At 61.4% G+C, this 20,257-nt stretch overlaps 1 protein-coding gene and 2 pseudogenes across 1 annotated transcript; all 3 read left to right on the forward strand.

Moving 5' to 3' along the window:
* Positions 1-1,146: 1,146 nt before the first annotated feature.
* Positions 1,147-5,442, forward strand: LOC134056806 (M-phase inducer phosphatase 2-like; annotated as a pseudogene).
* Positions 5,443-8,359: 2,917 nt separating this feature from the next.
* Positions 8,360-12,666, forward strand: LOC134056691 (M-phase inducer phosphatase 2-like). The gene is made up of 12 exons (XM_062513554.1): positions 8,360-8,472; positions 8,629-8,940; positions 9,352-9,393; positions 9,686-9,722; positions 10,020-10,150; positions 10,654-10,852; positions 10,964-11,059; positions 11,380-11,442; positions 11,549-11,647; positions 12,065-12,198; positions 12,306-12,417; positions 12,541-12,666. Exons 1-12 carry the CDS (start codon positions 8,360-8,362, stop codon positions 12,664-12,666), a joined length of 1,464 nt encoding a protein of 487 aa, XP_062369538.1.
* A 2,912-nt stretch (positions 12,667-15,578) lies between these two features.
* Positions 15,579-19,874, forward strand: LOC134057026 (M-phase inducer phosphatase 2-like; annotated as a pseudogene).
* The last annotated feature ends 383 nt before the right edge of the window (positions 19,875-20,257 follow it).

Consider the following 20,257-nt stretch of genomic DNA (forward strand, 5'->3'; position numbering starts at 1 on the left):
GCTTTCTCAGAATTCCTGTTCTATATATAAATGTGTGTATATATATATATATATATATATATATATATATACACACAGATAAAAATACATAGAATTTGCTGTTAGCAGGAGGAACTGGTGCTTTTTGCAGGGCTGTGTCAGAGCTGCTGGCTCTCAGCAGTGGAACAGCGCCTTCCAAACACCCGTGAAGTTTGGACTCCAAACACCCGTGGGGCTGGGCTCCTTCGGCACGTTTGATCTCCAAGTGGGAGAAAAGCGAGATTAGTTCCAGACTGTGATTTCCGCCCCCCCCGCCCCCCCCACCCAGGTCTCTACTTAGCTCTCTTAAAATTCCAACACTTCTGGCGCATCCATGAGGAAACTGAGGCAGGCTGGAAGCACAGGGGAAATAAACACTAGGGACTCAAGGGCGTGCTTGCAAGAGCAAAGGAATCAAGCAGCTTTAAGCACAATTAACTGATTTTGGTTACGTTTAATACAGAAATAAGAGTTTTCTGGCTGGTACACAGAGCAGGCCATTCAGCGCCGCCTTTAAAAAAAGAAAGTCCGCTATTAAGAAGGTCCAAGATTTCAAGCTTGCGTTCTTGTGGCTGCATGTGGCAGTCGGGGTTGTGAGGGTGGCATTAGGGCACAAGTTTGTCGCGCTGCAGGAGACACGGGAGGGACCGAGTGTCCCCTGCACTGACAGGGCGCGGCCCCGCCCGTCGTGAGGGCAGCGCTGGCCACGCCCTATTTCTGCTGGACACGCCCCCTTCCGCCTCTGAAACCGCCCCCTCGTCTGCGGCTCCGCCCCCAAGCGCCTCGCGCGCCTCTCTTTGGCCCTCGCGCCCACTGCGACCTCCCATTGGCTGGGGGAGTCGCCTCGTGCGCGCCGCGGCCTCCCATTGGCTGCGGCTGCCGCTGGTGTTGTTATTCCTGTTACTGCTCTAAGCGGGAGCGGCGCGGGTGGCACCTGTCACCTCTGCTCGCCTCCTGTCGCCTCCGGCCACCTTTTATCACTTTTTGTCACCTTTTATCACCTCTTACCGCCTTTTATCAACTCCCGCCTCTCACTGCCATCTCTTTGCACCTCTTACTTCTTGCCGTCTCTTGTCCCCCGTCCCCGGTTACTTGCCGGAGCTCGCTCTCTCGGTCCCTGCCCGGGCCATGTCACTGCGCGGTGGCCGCGGGCTGGCGGCCATCTCCCCTCTGCCCTCCCCGGGCACAGCCGCGCTCACGCCGCTGTCACTGGATAGGGCTGACCCGGCGGTCCCGGACAGGTGACGGGGGTGGCCGGGGTGCCTTTGTCCGGGGCTCGTGCCAAAGGACGCTTTTTGGGATCCCTCCTTCAGCTCCTGCCCCCGCCTCGCCGGGCCAAGAAGGGGCACCCGGGCCACGGACACTGCCCCGTGTCACCGACACTTGTCCGCCCGCAGGTACCAGGACACCCCTCAGAGGGGACGCGGGGCGCTGCCCCTCCCGCGGCTGTGGCACACGCTGTCCCCGGAGCCGCTGGCCTCGGACTGCCCCGGGGACTCGGTGTCCTCGCAGCCCACGGATACAGGTGAGGGACTGCGGCTGCTCCGCCCCACAGCCGTCCCCAACCGCTGCTGGCTCTGGGGTCGTGCCGAAGGTGTGGGAGGGGGGTCCGAGGGGCTCGAGGCTTTTTGGGGAGTGATGGGCAGGAGCCCGTGCCTGCGGTCCCTGGGGCTCGGCCAGGAGCCGCTCCGCTGGGGACCCTGCTCGGGGTGACGCGCAGCATTCCATGCGGGACCGCTGCTCCCGACGGCGCTGCCACCCGCCTGCTGGGGGCCTCCCTGCACGGACCCATCCTGCCCGGTGTCCTGGGCTGCGGCCAGCTCCCCGATCCCCACACCGCGGCTATCCCTGTCCCTTGTTCCCGCAGCACTGGCACCGGACTCCCCCACACAGCAGAGCTCCGCAGCCGTGAGGGAAAAGTGAGTGGCCCCATCCCCGTGTCCCCCGGGGACACCTCCTGGCCCTGGCCCTGGCCCTGGCCCTGCCTCTCCCGAGCAGCAGGGCTCGGTCTAAGCCCGGCTGTGTCCCCCAGTCTGTGTCTGGGAGGTGACAACCTGGGCTGCTTGGGCAGGGATGCGGATGCCATCCCCCCATAAAGCTCATCTCTGCTCTCCCCACAGCTTCCAGAAAATGATCCCGAACTCTGGGAGACGTCTCAAAGAGTAAGTGGAGGGGCTGTGTCCTTGCGGCAGGACACGAATGCTAGGCTGTCCCCGTGCTCAGGCTGTCCCTGTCCCAGACCCAAGAGCCAGGCTGTCCCCGTGCCCCTGCTGGGGTCCCACCCACTCAGGCCATTGGTGTTCGTTCAGTACCTGCCCCAGGTTCCTTTGGGGAGCTGTGGCTTCCCCGGGGAGCTGTTACCCCACCCTGAGGACGTAGAGGACAGAGGTGACAGTGGCAGAGGGCTGGGACACAGCGCTTTCATTCCACCCTTTCCTTTCCCTCCTCTTGCAGCAGGAAGCTCCTTGGCCCGAGGATGCACTCCTTGCCGGTAGGTGCTGGAGGCTGTGCAGGATCCTGCCGAGTCCCGGGACGAGCAGGGACGAGGAAGATGGAGCCAGCAGCGGGGGCAGGGATCCCCCACCTGTGCAGCACCTCTCACCCCCTGGCTGTCCCACAGAAGTGTCAGCTGGAAGCCAGACCGGTCCTGAAGGACATCTCCCAGCTCCAGGTGCGCAGGGACAGAGTGCAGCAGCGCCAGACGGAGCCCGAGGATGAGGGGGCAGCGGGACCTGGGGGTCAGGGAGGGGGCAGAGGGGTGCTGATCCCGTGTCTTCCCCCGCTGCAGGAGGGCTTTGGCCCCAAAAAGCTGCAGAGGCCGGGCCAGCGGGACCGGCTGCCCGCCGGCCATGGGGCTGCCAGGAGGAACCTTCTTGCCAAGAGCCCTTCCCGCACACCAGAACTGCTGGTGAGAGACTGGAGGGCTCGGGAGGGCACCAAGAATGGCTGATCCTGCGGCTGGACGCGTTGGAGCTGCCGCCACAACCTCCCCATGGGTGGGGGCCTGCGGATGTGGGAGATGGGCGGGCTGGGAGGTCATTGGGACACCCTGACTGCAAGCCTGGAATGCACTGGGAGGTGGATGGAGCTTGGGTACGGGATCCATCCCTGCCTGGGGGTGGAAAGCAGCTGACAGGACTTGTCCCCTTCACCATCTCCTCTGCTTCTCCCCCAAGTCCCCCCAGCTGGTGCTCTGGCAGAGCGATGCCACCATGTGCCAGGGGATGGAGAAGGCGCTGACCACGCCAGTGATGAAGAAGGAGGAGGCAAAGCTGGTATGTGGCAGCCTTTGGCATAGGATGGAGCCCCACAGTCCCCTCTCGGGGTCTCCAAAGGGGCCCAAGGTCCCTGAGGTGGGGGCTGGTTGGTGAGCAGCACCAGCCCTGCTGCTGGGGGCTCCCAACACCCCAGGCAGCAGCACGGGCTCTCCCCACAGCGTGCGGGGAAGCGCAGCCAGTGCCGGCAGCTCTTCCGCTCGTCCTGGCTGCCCGGCAGTGTCCCCAGGCCCGTCCTGAAGCGGGGACAGCCCTCGCACAGGGGCACCCCTGTCAAGGCTAAGAAGCAGAAGAGGGTGTCTGGCAGTCCTGACCAGGAGGCGTCGGTGCAGTTGGTGGGTGATGGGGAAGGGGAGGAGTGGGACCAGCCTGTCCAGCAGCACTGGGCCACGTCCCTGCTGTTCCAGAGCCTCTGATGTCATCTGGGGCTGTGTGTGTCTCCACAGGGAGTGGGGCTGGAGCCTTCCAGATCCGCCCAGCTTGAGGAGATGGAGAAAGTGCTGGCCAGCGATGAGCAGGAGCTCATTGGGGACTTCTCCATGGTAGAGCCACGAGGATGGGGCAGGGCTGCATTATTGGGAACAGGGACCATCACTGGAGCCCTGCAAGAGCCCAAAGCTAGCTGGTGGCCCTTGGCTGGGGACACAGGGCTGTGACTGCCCAGCATGCAGTCCCTGCACTGGATAAAGAGCCCCATCACTGCTCCTCTGGGTCCATGCCAATGCCACGGCCACATGTATCTGCCCTTTCCCCTCCTGCGGGTGCAGAACTGACCACTGGGAGCTCCTGGGCTGGGGGGACAGGTGCCACCCCCAGGACGTGTCCCTAGGACAGGGATGACCCCGCATCCTCTCTCCTCCAGCCTCACCTCCTGCCGACGGTGGAAGGGAAGGACCCAAGCCTGAAGTACATCTCCCCTGGCACGGTAAGGGGACAGTGACCCTTTGCCAGGCCCCCCAAGGGGCTGCCTGCCTATTCCACCCCCCACCTGCCCCCGTGTGTCCCCCCTTGGTGACTTGTGTCCCCCGCAGCTGGTGGCAGTGCTGACGGGGCACTTCAGCAGCTTCCTCGAGAGCAGCATCGTGGTGGACTGCCGGTACCCCTACGAATACGAGGGGGGCCACATCACGGTCAGAACTCCACGCTCCCCCCGCCCTCTGTGCTCCTGGGACTGGGAGGAACGGGAGGAACCGCCACGAGGGGTTGAGCATAACGCCAGCAAGGGGTTCAGGATCCCCCGGGATTTGTTGAGTACCCGCTGAGAGATGAAGCAAAGATATAGAGCTCCCAGAGAGGAGTAAAGTAGCCTCACCAGAGGTACTCTGAGCCTCCAGAGAGCTTGAGCAGCCCCTCAGGAAGGGTACAGAGCTGCCCAGAGGGACAGAGCAGCCCCAAGGGGAGTGTCAAGACACTCCCTAAAAGGTTGATTCCCAGCTGGAAAGAGGAGTATGACAGTGGGGGAGGCTGTGGGGCAGCGTCCGTGGGTCCCTGCAGAAAATGAAATGGGAGGCAGAGTGGAGAAAGGTGCCTCGTGTGTCCGTCCCCAGGGTGCTGTCAACCTGCCGCTGCAGCGGGATGTGGAGGAATTCCTGCTGGAGCAGCCCAGTGTGGCGCTGGACAGCAGCAAGAGGGTGATCGTCATCTTCCACTGCGAGTTCTCTGTTGAAAGGGGCCCCAAAATGTGAGCGATGCCTCGGTGGGGGGAGGGCACTTTGGGGTCTGCCCGTCCCCCAGGCACGCCTGGATCCCCGCACGGGGCTGATCCCGTGGCCTTTCCCTGAGTCACAGGTGCAAGTTCCTGCGGGAGAGGGATCGGTCCTGCCACGAGTACCCGCAGCTGCAGTACCCTGAGCTCTACGTCTTGAACGGGGGGTACCGCGAGTTCTTCTTCCAGTTCCCGGTGAGTCCCCTCCCGGTGTCCCCTCGCTGGCAGGAGCTGAGGGGGGCGCACGGCAGTGGGGAGGGGCAGTTCTGGCTCTGAGCCCCTTCCCTGCAATGGGGCTGACGGAGCCGTGCGTTGCAGAGCCACTGCGAGCCCCGGGACTATCGGCCCATGGCGCACCCGGCGTTCAAGGAGGAGCTGCGCAAATTCCGCGGGCAGAGCCGGCGCGGCCGGCGGGAGCTCTTGGTCCGCGGGCGGGACCTGTGACCATCCATCCATCCATCCATCCATCCATCCATCCATCCATCCATCCATCCTTCCATCCATCCATGCATCCCACCGGGGAACAACTGTAGGAAGAGTTCCCTTGGCCAGGGATGCGCCTCGGCTTGCTCGTTTGTTAGGATGTGTTTGGGAAGGTATTTAGAGTTAAGATTGGTTTTGCGTTTGTTTATTGTTACAAATGGTTTTGTTTTGTTTTTTGCTATAAGTATTTTTTATTTATGGTCTTCCATATCTTTTGTTTATTGTAAATACTTTATTGTTATTAATGTTTTTGTGTTTGTCTGTTGCTAGGATCGTTTGTTAATTACAATGTCTGTTAATAAACTCCTATTGTAGGAGAACAAACCTGGCTCCTGAGCTGTCCCTGCCCACACCAGGGCTCTGCAATAGGAACGGAGGGGTGGGGGGACGGGCAGGCTGGGATGGAGGACTCTGGGGCTCTGGGGACAGGGACAGCTGCTGGCAGAGGACAGGGATAGGGTTTCCCTGGGCTGTGGTGGCTTCCCCGCAGACAAGGTGGGTGGGGAAGGGGCAAGTGTTGGCCCCTTGGCTGCTGCTCCTGCAGGGTGGGGCGGCAGCAGTATGGCCCTGGACCCGCATGGGACCCTCTTTCCTGGACATGCTGGGCTTGGCAGGACCCCTGGGAAACTTGGGGCTGCTGTGGGACCCCCGCAGCCAGGACACTCTCTTTTCTCAGGAGGTCCCCTGAACTTTGCAGCATTCCCCTCTGAGCTGGGACACTCATTCCTCCCAGCAGGACTCCCAGAAAGTGTGGCAGCCCCCATTTGGGGGTTAGGGTTCATCAAGACACTCAGGAGCATTAATCCCTCATGTTCTGAGACCCTCCTGTAGTGATTAAGCCCCCTGTCCATGGGATCCCCAAGGTATTGACGCCCCTTGTGAGTGTGGCTGTGCTCATCAGGACCCCCAGGCCAGTAACACCTCATCCCTCTGCCTGGGACCCCCAAAGCCATGTCACCCTCATGAGAGGGGGGCGCTTCTGGTCTTTGCAGGACCCCCAGGGCTGTGGCAATAATTTTCTGGGGGACAGAGCTCTGTGGGATCCCCATGGCTGTGGGGTCTGGAAGGGGTGGGTGTCCTTAACACAAGGGTCCCCCATTCTGACCCTGGCAAGTGGCCACCCAGTGCCAAGTGCTTCAGTCATCCTTCCATCCTCCCCTCCACCTTCCCACATTCCTGATCCGCTCCCTAGAGGGGCTTTTCTATGCGCCCCCTTCCCCAGCCAGGTGACAGTGGCCTGGATATTTGTGTTGGGCCTTGCCTTTGCTTTGGTTTGGCCCCGCGAGAGAACCCAAAAAATATCCCCCAAATCCTCCTGGCTCCCCGTTTGTGCCTCCTGGTCCCCACACCCGTGTCCTGCTCCCTCCCAAGCTGCCCATCAATAATCCTATTTTCAAGCTCTTGGAAGGGGCATCTGCACACACACATGGGCCAAGAGGTGTGCCCTCAATTAAAGAAAAGGTTGTGGAGGTCAGCAATAAAGGGGCTGTGGCATACAAGGAAGGCCACTTAACCTGCCCCAAAACTGAGCAGATAAAGCAGAAAACAGCAATGCAAATCACCACTCAGAAGAGCAGAAGAAATGACTACACAAAATGGCTAAACTGAGGATCTTTGCTAAAATCATCTGCAACTTCATTCTGTGTCAAATCCCCTTTCAGCTCTTCAAATGTTTTAAGGCAGCAGTTGACAATACTTGAACAGCATAAAATGTCACTAGAGTGGCACAGAGCTTTCTCAGAATTCCTGTTCTATATATAAATGTGTGTATATATATATATATATACACACACGTAAAAATACATAGAATTTGCTGTTAGCAGGAGGAACTGGTGCTTTTTGCAGGGCTGTGTCAGAGCTGCTGGCTGTCAGCAGTGGAACAGCGCCTTCCAAACACCCGTGAAGTTTGGACTCCAAACACCCGTGGGGCTGGGCTCCTTCGGCACGTTTGATCTCCAAGTGGGAGAAAAGCGAGATTAGTTCCAGACTGTGATTTCCGCCCCCCCCCCCCCCACCCAGGTCTCTACTTAGCTCTCTTAAAATTCCAACACTTCTGGCGCATCCATGAGGAAACTGAGGCAGGCTGGAAGCACAGGGGAAATAAACACTAGGGACTCAAGGGCGTGCTTGCAAGAGCAAAGGAATCAGGCAGCCTTAAGCACAATTAACTGATTTTGGTTACGTTTAATACAGAAATAAGAGTTTTCTGGCTGGTACACAGAGCAGGCCATTCACAGCCGCCTTTAAAAAAAGAAAGTCCGCTATTAAGAAGGTCCAAGATTTCAAGCTTGCGTTCTTGTGGCTGCATGTGGCAGTCGGGGTTGTGAGGGTGGCATTAGGGCACAAGTTTGTCGCGCTGCAGGAGACACGGGAGGGACCGAGTGTCCCCTGCACTGACAGGGCGCGGCCCCGCCCGTCGTGAGGGCAGCGCTGGCCACGCCCTATTCCTGCTGGACACGCCCTTTTTCTGCTGGACACGCCCCCTTCCGCCTCTGAAACCGCCCCCTCGTCTGCGGCTCCGCCCCCAAGCGCCTCGCGCGCCTCTCATTGGCCCTCGCGCCCACTGCGACCTCCCATTGGCTGGGGGAGTCGCCTCGTGCGCGCCGCGGCCTCCCATTGGCTGCGGCTGCCGCTGGTGTTGTTATTCCTGTTACTGCTCTAAGCGGGAGCGGCGCGGGTGGCACCTGTCACCTCTGCTCGCCTCCTGTCGCCTCCGGCCACCTTTTATCACTTTTTGTCACCTTTTATCACCTCTTACCGCCTTTTATCAACTCCCGCCTCTCACTGCCATCTCTTTGCACCTCTTACTTCTTGCCGTCTCTTGTCCCCCGTCCCCGGTTACTTGCCGGAGCTCGCTCTCTCGGTCCCTGCCCGGGCCATGTCACTGCGCGGTGGCCGCGGGCTGGCGGCCATCTCCCCTCTGCCCTCCCCGGGCACAGCCGCGCTCACGCCGCTGTCACTGGATAGGGCTGACCCGGCGGTCCCGGACAGGTGACGGGGGTGGCCGGGGTGCCTTTGTCCGGGGCTCGTGCCAAAGGACGCTTTTTGGGATCCCTCCTTCAGCTCCTGCCCCCGCCTCGCCGGGCCAAGAAGGGGCACCCGGGCCACGGACACTGCCCCGTGTCACCGACACTTGTCCGCCCGCAGGTACCAGGACACCCCTCAGAGGGGACGCGGGGCGCTGCCCCTCCCGCGGCTGTGGCACACGCTGTCCCCGGAGCCGCTGGCCTCGGACTGCCCCGGGGACTCGGTGTCCTCGCAGCCCACGGATACAGGTGAGGGACTGCGGCTGCTCCGCCCCACAGCCGTCCCCAACCGCTGCTGGCTCTGGGGTCGTGCCGAAGGTGTGGGAGGGGGGTCCGAGGGGCTCGAGGCTTTTTGGGGAGTGATGGGCAGGAGCCCGTGCCTGCGGTCCCTGGGGCTCGGCCAGGAGCCGCTCCGCTGGGGACCCTGCTCGGGGTGACGCGCAGCATTCCATGCGGGACCGCTGCTCCCGACGGCGCTGCCACCCGCCTGCTGGGGGCCTCCCTGCCCGGACCCATCCTGCCCGCTGTCCTGGGCTGCGGCCAGCTCCCCGATCCCCACACCGCGGCTATCCCTGTCCCTTGTTCCCGCAGCACTGGCACCGGACTCCCCCACACAGCAGAGCTCCGCAGCCGTGAGGGAAAAGTGAGTGGCCCCATCCCCGTGTCCCCCGGGGACACCTCCTGGCCCTGGCCCTGGCCCTGGCCCTGCCTCTCCTGAGCAGCAGGGCTCGGTCTAAGCCCGGCTGTGTCCCCCAGTCTGTGTCTGGGAGGTGACAACCTGGGCTGCTTGGGCAGGGATGCGGATGCCATCCCCCCATAAAGCTCATCTCTGCTCTCCCCACAGCTTCCAGAAAATGATGCCGAACTCTGGGAGACGTCTCAAAGAGTAAGTGGAGGGGCTGTGTCCTTGCGGCAGGACACGAATGCTAGGCTGTCCCCGTGCTCAGGCTGTCCCTGTCCCAGACCCAAGAGCCAGGCTGTCCCCGTGCCCCTGCTGGGGTCCCACCCACTCAGGCCATTGGTGTTCGTTCAGTACCTGCCCCAGGTTCCTTTGGGGAGCTGTGGCTGCCCCGGGGAGCTGTTACCCCACCCTGAGGACGTAGAGGACAGAGGTGACAGTGGCAGAGGGCTGGGACACAGCGCTTTCATTCCACCCTTTCCTTTCCCTCCTCTTGCAGCAGGAAGCTCCTTGGCCCGAGGATGCACTCCTTGCCGGTAGGTGCTGGAGGCTGTGCAGGATCCTGCCGAGTCCCGGGACGAGCAGGGACGAGGAAGATGGAGCCAGCAGCGGGGGCAGGGATCCCCCACCTGTGCAGCACCTCTCACCCCCTGGCTGTCCCACAGAAGTGTCAGCTGGAAGCCAGACCGGTCCTGAAGGACATCTCCCAGCTCCAGGTGCGCAGGGACAGAGTGCAGCAGCGCCAGACGGAGCCCGAGGATGAGGGGGCAGCGGGACCTGGGGGTCAGGGAGGGGGCAGAGGGGTGCTGATCCCGTGTCTTCCCCCGCTGCAGGAGGGCTTTGGCCCCAAAAAGCTGCAGAGGCCAGGCCAGCGGGACCGGCTGCCCGCCGGCCATGGGGCTGCCAGGAGCAACCTTCTTGCCAAGAGCCCTTCCCGAGCCCTTCCCGCACACCAGAACTGCTGGTGAGAGACTGGAGGGCTCGGGAGGGCACCAAGAATGGCTGATCCTGCGGCTGGACGCGTTGGAGCTGCCGCCACAACCTCCCCATGGGTGGGGGCCTGCGGATGTGGGAGATGGGCGGGCTGGGAGGTCATTGGGACACCCTGACTGCAAGCCTGGAATGCACTGGGAGGTGGATGGAGCTTGGGTACGGGATCCATCCCTGCCTGGGGGTGGAAAGCAGCTGACAGGACTTGTCCCCTTCACCATCTCCTCTGCTTCTCCCCCAAGTCCCCCCAGCTGGTGCTCTGGCAGAGCGATGCCACCATGTGCCAGGGGATGGAGAAGGCGCTGACCACGCCAGTGATGAAGAAGGAGGAGGCAAAGCTGGTATGTGGCAGCCTTTGGCATAGGATGGAGCCCCACAGTCCCCTCTCGGGGTCTCCAAAGGGGCCCAAGGTCCCTGAGGTGGGGGCTGGTTGGTGAGCAGCACCAGCCCTGCTGCTGGGGGCTCCCAACACCCCAGGCAGCAGCACGGGCTCTCCCCACAGCGTGCGGGGAAGCGCAGCCAGTGCCGGCAGCTCTTCCGCTCGTCCTGGCTGCCCGGCAGTGTCCCCAGGCCCGTCCTGAAGCGGGGACGGCCCTCGCACAGGGGCACCCCTGTCAAGGCTAAGAAGCAGAAGAGGGTGTCTGGCAGTCCTGACCAGGAGGCGTCGGTGCAGTTGGTGGGTGATGGGGAAGGGGAGGAGTGGGACCAGCCTGTCCAGCAGCACTGGGCCACGTCCCTGCTGTTCCAGAGCCTCTGATGTCATCTGGGGCTGTGTGTGTCTCCACAGGGAGTGGGGCTGGAGCCTTCCAGATCCGCCCAGCTTGAGGAGATGGAGAAAGTGCTGGCCAGCGATGAGCAGGAGCTCATTGGGGACTTCTCCATGGTAGAGCCACGAGGATGGGGCAGGGCTGCATTATTGGGAACAGGGACCATCACTGGAGCCCTGCAAGAGCCCAAAGCCAGCTGGTGGCCCTTGGCTGGGGACACAGGGCTGTGACTTCCCAGCATGCAGTCCCTGCACTGGATAAAGAGCCCCATCACTGCTCCTCTGGGTCCATGCCAATGCCACGGCCACATGTATCTGCCCTTTCCCCTCCTGCGGGTGCAGAACTGACCACTGGGAGCTCCTGGGCTGGGGGGACAGGTGCCACCCCCAGGACGTGTCCCTAGGACAGGGATGACCCCGCATCCTCTCTCCTCCAGCCTCACCTCCTGCCGACGGTGGAAGGGAAGGACCCAAGCCTGAAGTACATCTCCCCTGGCACGGTAAGGGGACAGTGACCCTTTGCCAGGCCCCCCAAGGGGCTGCCTGCCTATTCCACCCCCCACCTGCCCCCGTGTGTCCCCCCTTGGTGACTTGTTCCCCCCGCAGCTGGTGGCAGTGCTGACGGGGCACTTCAGCAGCTTCCTCGAGAGCAGCATCGTGGTGGACTGCCGGTACCCCTACGAATACGAGGGGGGCCACATCACGGTCAGAACTCCACGCTCCCCCCGCCCTCTGTGCTCCTGGGACTGGGAGGAACGGGAGGAACCGCCACGAGGGGTTGAGCATAACGCCAGCAAGGGGTTCAGGATCGCCCGGGATTTGTTGAGTACCCTCTGAGAGATGAAGCAAAGATATAGAGCTCCCAGAGAGGAGTAAAGCAGCCTCACCAGAGGTACTCTGAGCCTCCAGAGAGCTTGAGCAGCCCCTCAGGAAGGGTACAGAGCTGCCCAGAGGGACAGAGCAGCCCCAAGGGGAGTGTCAAGACACTCCCTAAAAGGTTGATTCCCAGCTGGAAAGAGGAGTATGACAGTGGGGGAGGCTGTGGGGCAGCGTCCGTGGGTCCCTGCAGAAAATGAAATGGGAGGCAGAGTGGAGAAAGGTGCCTCGTGTGTCCGTCCCCAGGGTGCTGTCAACCTGCCGCTGCAGCGGGATGTGGAGGAATTCCTGCTGGAGCAGCCCAGTGTGGCGCTGGACAGCAGCAAGAGGGTGATCGTCATCTTCCACTGCGAGTTCTCTGTTGAAAGGGGCCCCAAAATGTGAGCGATGCCTCGGTGGGGGGAGGGCACTTTGGGGTCTGCCCGTCCCCCAGGCACGCCTGGATCCCCGCACGGGGCTGATCCCGTGGCCTTTCCCTGAGTCACAGGTGCAAGTTCCTGCGGGAGAGGGATCGGTCCTGCCACGAGTACCCGCAGCTGCAGTACCCTGAGCTCTACGTCTTGAACGGGGGGTACCGCGAGTTCTTCTTCCAGTTCCCGGTGAGTCCCCTCCCGGTGTCCCCTCGCTGGCAGGAGCTGAGGGGGGCGCACGGCAGTGGGGAGGGGCAGTTCTGGCTCTGAGCCCCTTCCCTGCAATGGGGCTGACGGAGCCGTGCGTTGCAGAGCCACTGCGAGCCCCGGGACTATCGGCCCATGGCGCACCCGGCGTTCAAGGAGGAGCTGCGCAAATTCCGCGGGCAGAGCCGGCGCGGCCGGCGGGAGCTCTTGGTCCGCGGGCGGGACCTGTGACCATCCATCCATCCATCCATCCATCCATCCATCCATCCTTCCATCCATCCATGCATCCCACCGGGGAACAACTGTAGGAAGAGTTCCCTTGGCCAGGGATGCGCCTCGGCTTGCTCTTGTTTGTTAGGATGTGTTTGGGAAGGTATTTAGAGTTAAGATTGGTTTTGCGTTTGTTTATTGTTACAAATGGTTTTGTTTTGTTTTTTGCTATAAGTATTTTTTATTTATGGTCTTCCATATCTTTTGTTTATTGTAAATACTTTATTGTTATTAATATTTTTGTGTTTGTCTGTTGCTAGGATCGTTTGTTAATTACAATGTCTGTTAATAAACTCCTATTGTAGGAGAACAAACCTGGCTCCTGAGCTGTCCCTGCCCACACCAGGGCTCTGCAATAGGAACGGAGGGGTGGGGGGACGGGCAGGCTGGGATGGAGGACTCTGGGGCTCTGGGGACAGGGACAGCTGCTGGCAGAGGACAGGGATAGGGTTTCCCTGGGCTGTGGTGGCTTCCCCGCAGACAAGGTGGGTGGGGAAGGGGCAAGTGTTGGCCCCTTGGCTGCTGCTCCTGCAGGGTGGGGCGGCAGCAGTATGGCCCTGGACCCGCATGGGACCCTCTTTCCTGGACATGCTGGGCTTGGCAGGACCCCTGGGAAACTTGGGGCTGCTGTGGGACCCCCGCAGCCAGGACACTCTCTTTTCTCAGGAGGTCCCCTGAACTTTGCAGCATTCCCCTCTGAGCTGGGACACTCATTCCTCCCAGCAGGACTCCCAGAAAGTGTGGCAGCCCCCATTTGGGGGTTAGGGTTCATCAAGACACTCAGGAGCATTAATCCCTCATGTTCTGAGACCCTCCTGTAGTGATTAAGCCCCCTGTCCATGGGATCCCCAAGGTATTGACGCCCCTTGTGAGTGTGGCTGTGCTCATCAGGACCCCCAGGCCAGTAACACCTCATCCCTCTGCCTGGGACCCCCAAAGCCATGTCACCCTCATGAGAGGGGGGCGCTTCTGGTCTTTGCAGGACCCCCAGGGCTGTGGCAATAATTTTCTGGGGGACAGAGCTCTGTGGGATCCCCATGGCTGTGGGGTCTGGAAGGGGTGGGTGTCCTTAACACAAGGGTCCCCCATTCTGACCCTGGCAAGTGGCCACCCAGTGCCAAGTGCTTCAGTCATCCTTCCATCCTCCCCTCCACCTTCCCACATTCCTGATCCGCTCCCTAGAGGGGCTTTTCTATGCGCCCCCTTCCCCAGCCAGGTGACAGTGGCCTGGATATTTGTGTTGGGCCTTGCCTTTGCTTTGGTTTGGCCCCGCGAGAGAACCCAAAAAATATCCCCCAAATCCTCCTGGCTCCCCGTTTGTGCCTCCTGGTCCCCACACCCGTGTCCTGCTCCCTCCCAAGCTGCCCATCAATAATCCTATTTTCAAGCTCTTGGAAGGGGCATCTGCACACACACATGGGCCAAGAGGTGTGCCCTCAATTAAAGAAAAGGTTGTGGAGGTCAGCAATAAAGGGGCTGTGGCATACAAGGAAGGCCACTTAACCTGCCCCAAAACTGAGCAGATAAAGCAGAAAACAGCAATGCAAATCACCACTCAGAAGAGCAGAAGAAATGACTACACAAAATGGCTAAACTGAGGATCTTTGCTAAAATCATCTGCAACTTCATTCTGTGTCAAATCCCCTTTCAGCTCTTCAAATGTTTTAAGGCAGCAGTTGACAATACTTGAACAGCATAAAATGTCACTAGAGTGGCACAGAGCTTTCTCAGAATTCCTGTTCTATATATAAATGTGTGTATATATATATATATATACACACACGTAAAAATACATAGAATTTGCTGTTAGCAGGAGGAACTGGTGCTTTTTGCAGGGCTGTGTCAGAGCTGCTGGCTCTCAGCAGTGGAACAGCGCCTTCCAAACACCCGTGAAGTTTGGACTCCAAACACCCGTGGGGCTGGGCTCCTTCGGCACGTTTGATCTCCAAGTGGGAGAAAAGCGAGATTAGTTCCAGACTGTGATTTCCGCCCCCCCCCCCCCCCCCCCCCCCAGGTCTCTACTTAGCTCTCTTAAAATTCCAACACTTCTGGCGCATCCATGAGGAAACTGAGGCAGGCTGGAAGCACAGGGGAAATAAACACTAGGGACTCAAGGGCGTGCTTGCAAGAGCAAAGGAATCAGGCAGCCTTAAGCACAATTAACTGATTTTGGTTACGTTTAATACAGAAATAAGAGTTTTCTGGCTGGTACACAGAGCAGGCCATGCACAGCCGCCTTTAAAAAAAGAAAGTCCGCTATTAAGAAGGTCCAAGATTTCAAGCTTGCGTTCTTGTGGCTGCATGTGGCAGTCGGGGTTGTGAGGGTGGCATTAGGGCACAAGTTTGTCGCGCTGCAGGAGACACGGGAGGGACCGAGTGTCCCCTGCACTGACAGGGCGCGGCCCCGCCCGTCGTGAGGGCAGCGCTGGCCACGCCCTATTCCTGCTGGACACGCCCTTTTTCTGCTGGACACGCCCCCTTCCGCCTCTGAAACCGCCCCCTCGTCTGCGGCTCCGCCCCCAAGCGCCTCGCGCGCCTCTCATTGGCCCTCGCGCCCACTGCGACCTCCCATTGGCTGGGGGAGTCGCCTCGTGCGCGCCGCGGCCTCCCATTGGCTGCGGCTGCCGCTGGTGTTGTTATTCCTGTTACTGCTCTAAGCGGGAGCGGCGCGGGTGGCACCTGTCACCTCTGCTCGCCTCCTGTCGCCTCCGGCCACCTTTTATCACTTTTTGTCACCTTTTATCACCTCTTACCGCCTTTTATCAACTCCCGCCTCTCACTGCCATCTCTTTGCACCTCTTACTTCTTGCCGTCTCTTGTCCCCCGTCCCCGGTTACTTGCCGGAGCTCGCTCTCTCGGTCCCTGCCCGGGCCATGTCACTGCGCGGTGGCCGCGGGCTGGCGGCCATCTCCCCTCTGCCCTCCCCGGGCACAGCCGCGCTCACGCCGCTGTCACTGGATAGGGCTGACCCGGCGGTCCCGGACAGGTGACGGGGGTGGCCGGGGTGCCTTTGTCCGGGGCTCGTGCCAAAGGACGCTTTTTGGGATCCCTCCTTCAGCTCCTGCCCCCGCCTCGCCGGGCCAAGAAGGGGCACCCGGGCCACGGACACTGCCCCGTGTCACCGACACTTGTCCGCCCGCAGGTACCAGGACACCCCTCAGAGGGGACGCGGGGCGCTGCCCCTCCCGCGGCTGTGGCACACGCTGTCCCCGGAGCCGCTGGCCTCGGACTGCCCCGGGGACTCGGTGTCCTCGCAGCCCACGGATACAGGTGAGGGACTGCGGCTGCTCCGCCCCACAGCCGTCCCCAACCGCTGCTGGCTCTGGGGTCGTGCCGAAGGTGTGGGAGGGGGGTCCGAGGGGCTCGAGGCTTTTTGGGGAGTGATGGGCAGGAGCCCGTGCCTGCGGTCCCTGGGGCTCGGCCAGGAGCCGCTCCGCTGGGGACCCTGCTCGGGGTGACGCGCAGCATTCCATGCGGGACCGCTGCTCCCGACGGCGCTGCCACCCGCCTGCTGGGGGCCTCCCTGCACGGACCCATCCTGCCCGGTGTCCTGGGCTGCGGCCAGCTCCCCGATCCCCACACCGCGGCTATCCCTGTCCCTTGTTCCCGCAGCACTGGCACCGGACTCCCCCACACAGCAGAGCTCCGCAGCCGTGAGGGAAAAGTGAGTGGCCCCATCCCCGTGTCCCCCGGGGACACCTCCTGGCCCTGGCCCTGGCCCTGGCCCTGCCTCTCCTGAGCAGCAGGGCTCGGTCTAAGCCCGGCTGTGTCCCCCAGTCTGTGTCTGGGAGGTGACAACCTGGGCTGCTTGGGCAGGGATGCGGATGCCATCCCCCCATAAAGCTCATCTCTGCTCTCCCCACAGCTTCCAGAAAATGATCCCGAACTCTGGGAGACGTCTCAAAGAGTAAGTGGAGGGGCTGTGTCCTTGCGGCAGGACACGAATGCTAGGCTGTCCCCGTGCTCAGGCTGTCCCTGTCCCAGACCCAAGAGCCAGGCTGTCCCCGTGCCCCTGCTGGGGTCCCACCCACTCAGGCCATTGGTGTTCGTTCAGTACCTGCCCCAGGTTCCTTTGGGGAGCTGTGGCTGCCCCGGGGAGCTGTTACCCCACCCTGAGGACGTAGAGGACAGAGGTGACAGTGGCAGAGGGCTGGGACACAGCGCTTTCATTCCACCCTTTCCTTTCCCTCCTCTTGCAGCAGGAAGCTCCTTGGCCCGAGGATGCACTCCTTGCCGGTAGGTGCTGGAGGCTGTGCAGGATCCTGCCGAGTCCCGGGACGAGCAGGGACGAGGAAGATGGAGCCAGCAGCGGGGGCAGGGATCCCGCACCTGTGCAGCACCTCTCACCCCCTGGCTGTCCCACAGAAGTGTCAGCTGGAAGCCAGACCGGTCCTGAAGGTCATCTCCCAGCTCCAGGTGCGCAGGGACAGAGTGCAGCAGCGCCAGACGGAGCCCGAGGATGAGGGGGCAGCGGGACCTGGGGGTCAGGGAGGGGGCAGAGGGGTGCTGATCCCGTGTCTTCCCCCGCTGCAGGAGGGCTTTGGCCCCAAAAAGCTGCAGAGGCCGGGCCAGCGGGACCGGCTGCCCGCCGGCCATGGGGCTGCCAGGAGGAACCTTCTTGCCAAGAGCCCTTCCCGCACACCAGAACTGCTGGTGAGAGACTGGAGGGCTCGGGAGGGCACCAAGAATGGCTGATCCTGCGGCTGGACGCGTTGGAGCTGCCGCCACAACCTCCCCATGGGTGGGGGCCTGCGGATGTGGGAGATGGGCGGGCTGGGAGGTCATTGGGACACCCTGACTGCAAGCCTGGAATGCACTGGGAGGTGGATGGAGCTTGGGTACGGGATCCATCCCTGCGTGGGGGTGGAAAGCAGCTGACAGGACTTGTCCCCTTCACCATCTCCTCTGCTTCTCCCCCAAGTCCCCCCAGCTGGTGCTCTGGCAGAGCGATGCCACCATGTGCCAGGGGATGGAGAAGGCGCTGACCACGCCAGTGATGAAGAAGGAGGAGGCAAAGCTGGTATGTGGCAGCCTTTGGCATAGGATGGAGCCCCACAGTCCCCTCTCGGGGTCTCCAAAGGGGCCCAAGGTCCCTGAGGTGGGGGCTGGTTGGTGAGCAGCACCAGCCCTGCTGCTGGGGGCTCCCAACACCCCAGGCAGCAGCACGGGCTCTCCCCACAGCGTGCGGGGAAGCGCAGCCAGTGCCGGCAGCTCTTCCGCTCGTCCTGGCTGCCCGGCAGTGTCCCCAGGCCCGTCCTGAAGCGGGGACGGCCCTCGCACAGGGGCACCCCTGTCAAGGCTAAGAAGCAGAAGAGGGTGTCTGGCAGTCCTGACCAGGAGGCGTCGGTGCAGTTGGTGGGTGATGGGGAAGGGGAGGAGTGGGACCAGCCTGTCCAGCAGCACTGGGCCACGTCCCTGCTGTTCCAGAGCCTCTGATGTCATCTGGGGCTGTGTGTGTCTCCACAGGGAGTGGGGCTGGAGCCTTCCAGATCCGCCCAGCTTGAGGAGATGGAGAAAGTGCTGGCCAGCGATGAGCAGGAGCTCATTGGGGACTTCTCCATGGTAGAGCCACGAGGATGGGGCAGGGCTGCATTATTGGGAACAGGGACCATCACTGGAGCCCTGCAAGAGCCCAAAGCCAGCTGGTGGCCCTTGGCTGGGGACACAGGGCTGTGACTTCCCAGCATGCAGTCCCTGCACTGGATAAAGAGCCCCATCACTGCTCCTCTGGGTCCATGCCAATGCCACGGCCACATGTATCTGCCCTTTCCCCTCCTGCGGGTGCAGAACTGACCACTGGGAGCTCCTGGGCTGGGGGGACAGGTGCCACCCCCAGGACGTGTCCCTAGGACAGGGATGACCCCGCATCCTCTCTCCTCCAGCCTCACCTCCTGCCGACGGTGGAAGGGAAGGACCCAAGCCTGAAGTACATCTCCCCTGGCACGGTAAGGGGACAGTGACCCTTTGCCAGGCCCCCCAAGGGGCTGCCTGCCTATTCCACCCCCCACCTGCCCCCGTGTGTCCCCCCTTGGTGACTTGTTCCCCCCGCAGCTGGTGGCAGTGCTGACGGGGCACTTCAGCAGCTTCCTCGAGAGCAGCATCGTGGTGGACTGCCGGTACCCCTACGAATACGAGGGGGGCCACATCACGGTCAGAACTCCACGCTCCCCCCGCCCTCTGTGCTCCTGGGACTGGGAGGAACGGGAGGAACCGCCACGAGGGGTTGAGCATAACGCCAGCAAGGGGTTCAGGATCGCCCGGGATTTGTTGAGTACCCTCTGAGAGATGAAGCAAAGATATAGAGCTCCCAGAGAGGAGTAAAGCAGCCTCACCAGAGGTACTCTGAGCCTCCAGAGAGCTTGAGCAGCCCCTCAGGAAGGGTACAGAGCTGCCCAGAGGGACAGAGCAGCCCCAAGGGGAGTGTCAAGACACTCCCTAAAAGGTTGATTCCCAGCTGGAAAGAGGAGTATGACAGTGGGGGAGGCTGTGGGGCAGCGTCCGTGGGTCCCTGCAGAAAATGAAATGGGAGGCAGAGTGGAGAAAGGTGCCTCGTGTGTCCGTCCCCAGGGTGCTGTCAACCTGCCGCTGCAGCGGGATGTGGAGGAATTCCTGCTGGAGCAGCCCAGTGTGGCGCTGGACAGCAGCAAGAGGGTGATCGTCATCTTCCACTGCGAGTTCTCTGTTGAAAGGGGCCCCAAAATGTGAGCGATGCCTCGGTGGGGGGAGGGCACTTTGGGGTCTGCCCGTCCCCCAGGCACGCCTGGATCCCCGCACGGGGCTGATCCCGTGGCCTTTCCCTGAGTCACAGGTGCAAGTTCCTGCGGGAGAGGGATCGGTCCTGCCACGAGTACCCGCAGCTGCAGTACCCTGAGCTCTACGTCTTGAACGGGGGGTACCGCGAGTTCTTCTTCCAGTTCCCGGTGAGTCCCCTCCCGGTGTCCCCTCGCTGGCAGGAGCTGAGGGGGGCGCACGGCAGTGGGGAGGGGCAGTTCTGGCTCTGAGCCCCTTCCCTGCAATGGGGCTGACGGAGCCGTGCGTTGCAGAGCCACTGCGAGCCCCGGGACTATCGGCCCATGGCGCACCCGGCGTTCAAGGAGGAGCTGCGCAAATTCCGCGGGCAGAGCCGGCGCGGCCGGCGGGAGCTCTTGGTCCGCGGGCGGGACCTGTGACCATCCATCCATCCATCCATCCATCCATCCATCCATCCTTCCATCCATCCATGCATCCCACCGGGGAACAACTGTAGGAAGAGTTCCCTTGGCCAGGGATGCGCCTCGGCTTGCTCTTGTTTGTTAGGATGTGTTTGGGAAGGTATTTAGAGTTAAGATTGGTTTTGCGTTTGTTTATTGTTACAAATGGTTTTGTTTTGTTTTTTGCTATAAGTATTTTTTATTTATGGTCTTCCATATCTTTTGTTTATTGTAAATACTTTATTGTTATTAATATTTTTGTGTTTGTCTGTTGCTAGGATCGTTTGTTAATTACAATGTCTGTTAATAAACTCCTATTGTAGGAGAACAAACCTGGCTCCTGAGCTGTCCCTGCCCACACC

Source organism: Cinclus cinclus, chromosome Z (assembly GCF_963662255.1).
Source record: "Cinclus cinclus chromosome Z, bCinCin1.1, whole genome shotgun sequence".
In the NCBI taxonomy this organism is placed as follows: domain Eukaryota; kingdom Metazoa; phylum Chordata; class Aves; order Passeriformes; family Cinclidae; genus Cinclus; species Cinclus cinclus.